The sequence below is a fragment of the Solanum verrucosum genome, unplaced genomic scaffold (assembly GCF_900185275.1).
Source record: "Solanum verrucosum unplaced genomic scaffold, falcon-dt-bn FXZP01000945.1, whole genome shotgun sequence".
NCBI lineage: Eukaryota > Viridiplantae > Streptophyta > Magnoliopsida > Solanales > Solanaceae > Solanum > Solanum verrucosum.
The window spans coordinates 6,464-15,000 of record NW_026019909.1 but is presented as its reverse complement, the minus strand read 5'-3'; the positions used below and the strand labels follow the sequence as shown (position 1 = coordinate 15,000).

The 8,537-nt window shown below is 32.1% G+C and overlaps 2 protein-coding genes across 2 annotated transcripts in view; both read left to right on the top strand.

Moving 5' to 3' along the window:
• Nucleotides 1–3,760, top strand: part of LOC125821751 (protein TIC 214) — a 14,153-nt gene extending 10,393 nt beyond the window's left edge. Inside the window, exon 1 of the mRNA XM_049501136.1 lies at nt 1–3,760. This exon is cut by the window's left edge and continues 10,393 nt beyond it. Coding sequence (XP_049357093.1) covers nt 1–3,740 — 3,740 coding nt within the window. The 3' untranslated portion in view covers nt 3,741–3,760.
• Nucleotides 3,761–4,516: 756 nt separating this feature from the next.
• Nucleotides 4,517–8,537, top strand: LOC125821768 (uncharacterized). Its single transcript, XM_049501148.1, is given in 4 exon segments — nt 4,517–5,660; nt 5,719–6,254; nt 7,389–7,905; nt 7,993–8,537. Coding segments are annotated over 4 exon segments (2,742 nt in total).

Below are 8,537 nucleotides of genomic sequence, written 5' to 3'. Positions count from 1 at the left end.
AATCGATTGGAATAAAAGAAATCAGTAAAAAAGTACCTCGCTGGTCCCATAAATTAATCACCGAATTGGACCAACAAATGGGTGAATTTCAAGATCGCGCATCAATTGATCATCAACTTCGTTCAAGAAAAGCCAAACGTGTAGTTATTTTTACTGACAACAACGCGACTAACGATCCTGAGGAGGAAGTGGCTTTAATAAGCTATTCGCAACAATCAGATTTTCGGCGAGGTATAATTAAAGGCTCTATGCGGGCTCAAAGGCGCAAAACATTTATTTCGAAACTATTTCAAGCAAATGTACATTCCCCCCTTTTTGTCGACAGAATAACCCCCCTACGTCTTTTTTCTTTTGATATCTCTGAACTAATTAAACCAATTTTTCGAAATTGGACAGGTAAAGAGGGAGAATTCAAGATTCTAGAGTCTAGAGAAGAACAAACAAAAAGAGAAGAGAAAAAAGAAAAGGACAAAAAAGAGGATAACAAAAGAAAGGAACAAGCACGGATAGCGATCGAAGAAGCCTGGGATAACATTCCTTTTGCACAAATAATAAGAGGTTACATGTTAATAACTCAATCAATTCTTCGAAAATATATTCTATTACCTTCATTGATAATAGCCAAAAATCTCGGGCGTATGTTATTCTTGCAACTTCCTGAATGGTCTGAAGATTTGCAGGAATGGAATAGAGAAATGCAGATTAAATGTACTTATAATGGTGTTCAATTATCAGAAACAGAATTTCCCAAAGATTGGTTGAGAGACGGGATTCAGATCAAAATTTTATTTCCTTTTTGTCTGAAACCTTGGCATATATCTAAACTGTACCCCTCCCGCGGAGAGCTAATGAAAAAGCAAAAACAAAAAGATGATTTTTGTTTTTTAACAGTTTGGGGAATGGAAGCTGAACTTCCCTTTGGTTCTCCCCGAAAGCGCCCTTCCTTTTTTGAGCCCATTTTTAAGGAACTCGAAAAAAAAATTGGAAAATTAAAAAAGAAATATTTTCTAACTCTAAAAATTTTCAAAGGAAAAACAAAATTATTTAGAAGAGTTTCAAAAGAAACCAAAAAATGGTTTATCAAAAGTATTGGATTTCTAAAAAAAATAAAAAAAGAACTTTCAAAAGTAAATCCAATTGTATTATTTAGATTCAAAGAAATATCGGAATCCAATGAAACAAAAAAAGAAAAAGATTATCTAATTAGTAATCAAATAATTAACGAATCATTTAGTCAAATTGAATCTGGAAATTGGCCAAATTCTTCACTGATAGAAACAAAAATGAAGGATTTGACTGATAGAACAAGTACAATCAAAAATCAAATAGAAAGAATTACAAAAGATAAAAAGAAAGTAACTCCAGAAATAGACATTAATCCTAATAAAACAAATAATATTAAAAAACTCGAATCGCCAAAAAAATTTTTCCAAATATTACAAAGAAGAAATACTCGAGTAATATGGAAATTCCATTATTTTCTCAAATTATTCATTCAAAGATTATACATCGATCTATTTTTATCTATCATTAATATTCCTAGAATTACTACACAACTCTTTCTTGAATCAACAAACAAATTGATTGAGAAATTCATCTCCAATAATGAAATAAATCAAGAAAAAATTACTAATAAAAAAAAAATTCACTTTATCTTTATTTCGACTATAAAAAAGTCACTTTATAATATTAGTAAGAAAAATTCACATATTTTTTGTGATTTATCCTACTTGTCACAAGCATATGTATTTTACAAATTATCACAAACCCAAGTTATTAATTTGTCTAAATTTAGATCTGTTCTTCAATATAACACAACGTCTTGCTTCCTTAAGACTAAAATAAAGAACTATTTTAAAACACTAGGAATATTTCATTCGGAATTAAAACATAAGAAACTTCAGAGTTATAGAATCAATCAATGGAAAAACTGGTTAAGATGGCATTATCAATACGATTTATCTCAGATTAGATGGTCTAGATTAATGCCAAAAAAATGGCGAACTAAGGTTAATCAAAGTTGTATGGCTCAAAATCAAAATAGAAACTTAAACAAATGGAATTCATATGAAAAAGACCAATTAATTCATTACAAAAAAGAAAATGATTCGGAACTCTATTCATTATCAAACCAAAAAGATAATTTTAAAAAATGTTATAGATATGGTCTTTTAGCATATAAATCAATTAATTATGAAAATAAAAGTGACTCATTTTTTTCTAGATTACCCTTTCAAGTAAAGAAGAACTTAGAAATTTCGTATAATTCCAACACGTCCAAACACAACTTTGTTGATATGCCCGGCAATCTTCATATCAATAATTATCTAAGAAAGGTCAATATTCTAGATATAGAAAGAAATCTCGATAGAAAATATTTTGATTGGAAAATTATCCATTTTTCTCTTAGACAAAAAGGAGATATTGAAGCCTGGGTTAAGATCGATACCAACAGTAATCCAAATACTAAAATTGGTATTAATAATTATCAAATAATTGATAAAATTGAGAAAAAAGGGGTTTTTTATCTTACAACTCATCAAAATCCAGAAAAAACTCAAAAAAATTCGAAAAAAGTCTTTTTTGATTGGATGGGAATGAATGAAAAAATATTTAATCGTCCCATATTGAATCTGGAATTTTGGTTCTTCCCAGAATTTGTACTACTTTATAATGTCTATAAAATAAAACCGTGGATTATACCAAGCAAATTCCTTCTTTTTAATTTGAATACAAATGAAAATGTTATTCAAAATAAAAACCAAAAACAAAACTTTTTTCTACCATCAAATAAAAAAATAAAGAATCGAAGTCAAGAAACAAAAGAACCCCCAAGTCAAAGAGAGCGTGGATCAGATATAGAAAACAAAGGAAATCTGAGCCCTGTTTTTTCAAAACATCAAACCGATCTTGAAAAAGATTACGTGGAATCAGACACAAAAAAGGGTCAAAATAAAAAACAATACAAAAGCAACACGGAAGCAGAACTAGATTTGTTCTTGAAACGTTATTTGCTTTTTCAATTGAGATGGAACGATGCTTTGAATAAAAGAATGCTCGAAAATATCAAGGTATATTGTCTCCTGCTTCGACTGATAAATCCAACCAAAATTACTATATCGTCAATTCAAAGGAGAGAAATGAGTTTGGATATAATGCTGATTCAGGCAAATTTACCTCTTACAGACTTGATGAAGAAGGGGGTATTGATTATCGAACCTATTCGGTTGTCTGTAAAACATAATGGACAATTTATTATGTATCAAACCATAGGTATTTCATTGGTTCATAAAAGTAAACACCAAACTAATCAAAGATACCGAGAACAAAGATATGTTGATAAAAAGAATTTTGACGAATTCATTCTGCAACCTCAAACTCAAAGAATAAATACAGAAAAAACTCATTTTGATTTGCTTGTTCCTGAAAATATTTTATGGTCTAGACGTCGTAGAGAATTGAGAATTCGAAGTTTTTTTAATTCTTTGAATTGGAATGTCGTCGATAGAAATTCAGTATTTTGCAACGAAACCAATGTAAAAAACTGGAGTCAATTTTTGGGTGAACGGAAACCCCTTTATAAAGATAAAAATAAATTAATTAAATTTAAGTTCTTTCTTTGGCCTAATTATCGATTAGAAGATTTAGCTTGTATGAATCGTTATTGGTTTGATACCAATAATGGTAGCCGTTTCAGTATCTTAAGGATACATATGTATCCACGATTGAAAATTAATTGATAGTACTATATACCCTGTCTCGTATAGAGTATCTGAAAGCAAACAAATGCAAACATGCCTTGTTTTACATCTCATTCGAATCTAATTCGAGTAGACAATACTAAATCAATAAAATAAGGTATTGATTAGATCTAGAAATGAATCAACAGAATCTTCTTCATTTTAGGATTTTAGGTTTCAATTATTCGCTTTTGTGACTGAAAAAAACGTACCTACCACCTTTTTGGATTCCTATCTGAATCAAATTTGAAATTTGATTAATTTATTGGAATTGCTAAAATTAGAGGTTCATAAAGAAATTAAGTCTATATACCACGTTCAAATTACTGGCATTATTATTACTGATCAATAAAATTCTAAAAAATCCATATCTGTAAAATAAAGAAAGGGGAAATTCATTTATGGTAAAAAATTCTGTCATTTCAGTTATTTTTCAAAAAGAAAAGAAAGGATCTGTTGAATTTCAAGTATTCAATTTCACCAATAAGATACGGAGACTTACTTCACATTTAGAATTGCACAAAAAAGACTATTTATCTCAGAGAGGTTTGAAGAAAATTTTGGGAAAACGTCAACGACTGCTAGCTTATTTGGCAAAAAAAAATAGAGTACGTTATAAAGAATTAATTAATCAGTTGGACATTCGAGAGACAAAAACTCGTTAATTTGATTAATTTGAAGAGTTATTTCATTTTCACTTATATGTTTCGATTAAATTTTGATGAACTTCTTTTCACTTTCAGTAATTCATGGAAGAATGAATCGTTAAAAAACTTATGACTGCACCAACTACAAGAAAAGACCTCATGATAGTCAATATGGGGCCTCAGCACCCATCAATGCACGGTGTTCTTCGACTCATCGTTACTCTAGATGGTGAAGATGTTGTCGACTGCGAACCAATATTGGGTTATTTACATAGAGGGATGGAGAAAATTGCGGAAAACCGAACAATTATACAATATTTGCCTTATGTAACACGTTGGGATTATTTAGCTACTATGTTCACAGAAGCAATAACCATAAATGGACCCGAACAATTAGGCAATATTCAAGTACCTAAAAGGGCTAGCTATATCAGAGTCATTATGTTGGAGTTGAGTCGGATAGCTTCTCATTTGTTATGGCTCGGTCCTTTTATGGCGGATATTGGTGCACAGACCCCTTTCTTCTATATTTTTCGAGAAAGAGAATTGATATATGACCTATTCGAAGCTGCCACCGGTATGCGAATGATGCATAATTATTTTCGTATTGGAGGAGTGGCTGCCGATCTACCCTATGGCTGGATAGATAAATGTTTGGATTTTTGCGATTATTTTTTAACAGGGGTTGCTGAGTATCAAAAACTTATTACCCGGAATCCTATTTTTTTAGAACGAGTTGAAGGCGTAGGCATTATTGGGAGAGACGAGGCAGTAAATTGGGGTTTATCGGGACCAATGCTACGAGCTTCCGGAATAGAATGGGATCTTCGTAAAGTTGATCATTATGAGTCTTACGACGAATTTGATTGGCAGGTTCAATGGCAACGAGAAGGGGATTCATTAGCTCGTTATTTAGTACGAATCGGTGAAATGACAGAATCCATAAAGATTATTCAACAGGCTCTAGAAGGAATTCCAGGAGGGCCTTACGAAAATTTAGAAATGCGACGTTTTGACAGATTAAAAGATCCTGAATGGAATGATTTTGAATATCGGTTTATTAGTAAAAAGCCTTCTCCAACTTTTGAATTGTCGAAACAAGAACTTTATGTGAGAGTTGAAGCCCCAAAAGGAGAATTGGGGATTTTTCTGATAGGAGACCAGAGCGTTTTTCCTTGGAGATGGAAAATTCGCCCACCAGGTTTTATCAATTTGCAAATTCTTCCTCAGTTAGTTAAAAGAATGAAATTGGCTGATATTATGACAATACTAGGTAGCATAGATATCATTATGGGAGAAGTTGATCGTTGAAATGATAATTGATACAACAGAAATAGAGACTATCAATTCTTTTTCCAAATTGGAATCCTTAAAAGAAGTCTATGGGATCATATGGATGCTTGTCCCTATTGTGACTCTTGTATTAGGAATCACAATAGGTGTACTAGTAATTGTTTGGTTAGAAAGAGAAATATCTGCAGGAATACAACAACGTATCGGGCCTGAATATGCCGGCCCTTTAGGAATTCTTCAAGCTCTAGCAGATGGGACAAAACTACTTTTGAAAGAGAACCTTATTCCATCTACAGGAGATACTCGTTTATTCAGTATTGGGCCATCCATAGCAGTAATATCTATCTTTCTAAGTTATTCAGTAATTCCTTTTGGTGATCACCTTGTTCTAGCCGATCTTAGTATTGGTGTTTTTTTTTGGATTGCCATTTCAAGTATTGCTCCCGTTGGACTTCTTATGTCGGGGTATGGATCAAATAATAAATATTCCTTTTTAGGTGGTCTACGGGCAGCTGCTCAATCAATTAGTTATGAAATACCATTAGCTCTATGTGTGTTATCAATATCTCTACGTGTGATTCGGTGAGACCTAAAATTTATCAAAATTCTTTTCTTTCTAGAAACAAGGATAAAAAGATTTGATTGACTATATATATTTTTATTTTTCTTCAGCATTTGAGTTGATAAACTAAACCAGATAGTTATATGAGTGAAAGAAAACGGCTTCTAAATTTGCAGTAAAAAAGTTGAGTCTCATTTCCTATGTACAAGAATCAAATGGTGAAAAAAGTAAACATAAGCAAGAGAGATTGTTTACCCCAAGATTCATGAATTGTCATGATAGCTTGAAGCGGGTTCAAAAGACCAACTCTATGGATTTTTTACTGTCTATTACCATAGATGGATTTCCACAACGGGAGGTTTTTGAAACAAAAAATGAGTGGATGGTTAGGAAGACCAAGATACACAAAGGATTAGTAATTGAGATTATGTAAGTTATCCAAGAGGATATTTCTGTACATAAAAGGAATTCAAATTGGGGCTTTACATTCGTAGAAATGATCAAGAAGTACTCCCCATGATTCTGATCCAGAGTATGTTCCTATCCACTGAGTAAGTAACTAACTATCAAGAACGAAGTAATCTTTTACTTTGGTTAAAGGCCCTTTTTCTGAGAAAGGAGAATAGGAATGAAATAAAAAAATCGAAATAGAAAGAAAAGAATCTAATTGCAAAAGCAAAAAGGAGGGATGTCTTTTTTTTTTCTTCCTTTTTTCTTTTTTTGTTTTTATTCTTTCTTTCCTATAATTCAATTTTGATTTCTATTTAGAGAGATAAAATTTTTGTCATGATTCATGAACTAATGTACTCTCTAATTTTTTTCGTAATTGAAAATTCGAGGTTGAAATGTATATGTGATATTGCTATAAAGCACATTTTTTTATTTAATGATAAGGTTATTAATCAACAAAGAAAAATTAAAATTCTTAAAAGATGAGATAAATTCAGAAGCACTTATTTATTAGTTTTAAATATAGCAGACAGAATTCCATTGGTCTAATTTGGGACCTTAGGATAGATTTTGACTCTATCTGACAAACATATCAAGATAAAGAATAGGAAAGGGCCCTTAGGTTTATTTGTGACCTCTGAGGAGCCGTATGAGGTGAAAATCTCACGTACGGTTCTGGAATAGCGATGGGCACAGTGATGTTATCATCGACTATGATTATCTAACAGTTCAAGTACAGTTGATATAGTGGAAGCGCAGTCAAAATATGGTTTTTGGGGGTGGAATTTGTGGCGTCAACCCATCGGGTTTATCGTTTTTCTAATTTCTTCTCTCGCCGAGTGTGAAAGATTACCTTTTGATTTACCAGAAGCAGAAGAAGAATTAGTAGCAGGGTATCAAACCGAATATTCAGGTATCAAATTTGGTTTATTTTACATTGCTTCATATCTGAATCTACTAGTTTCTTCATTATTTGTAACAGTTCTTTACTTGGGAGGTTGGAATCTTTCTATTCCGTACATATTTGTTCCTGAGCTATTTGGCATAAATAAAGGGGGTAAAGTCTTTGGAACACTAATTGGTATCTTTATCACATTAGCCAAAACTTATTTGTTTTTGTTCATTCCTATTGCAACAAGATGGACTTTACCGAGGCTGAGAATGGACCAACTATTAAATCTTGGGTGGAAATTTCTTTTACCGATTTCTCTAGGTAATCTATTATTGACAACCTCGTCCCAACTTCTTTCACTGTAAAAGACCACAATATCCTAGATTCACGACTTGTCTCAAACAAGAGAAAGAAACAAGCATAAAATCTTTTTTATAGATATTCAACATATGCTCCCTATGATAACTGAATTCATAAATTATGGTCAACAAACAATACGAGCCGCCAGATACATCGGCCAAGGTTTCATGATTACCCTGTCCCACGCAAATCGTTTACCTGTAACTATTCAATACCCCTACGAAAAATTGATCACATCGGAACGTTTCCGAGGCCGAATACACTTTGAATTTGATAAATGCATTGCTTGTGAAGTATGTGTGCGTGTATGTCCTATAGATTTACCCGTTGTTGATTGGAAGTTGGAAACTGATATTCGAAAGAAACGATTGCTTAATTACAGTATTGATTTTGGAATCTGTATATTTTGTGGTAATTGCGTTGAGTATTGCCCAACAAATTGTTTATCAATGACCGAAGAATATGAACTTTCTACTTATGATCGTCACGAATTGAATTATAATCAAATCGCTTTGGGTCGCTTACCAATGTCAGTAATTGATGATTACACAATTCGAACAATTTCGAATTTACCTCAAATAAACAATGAATAA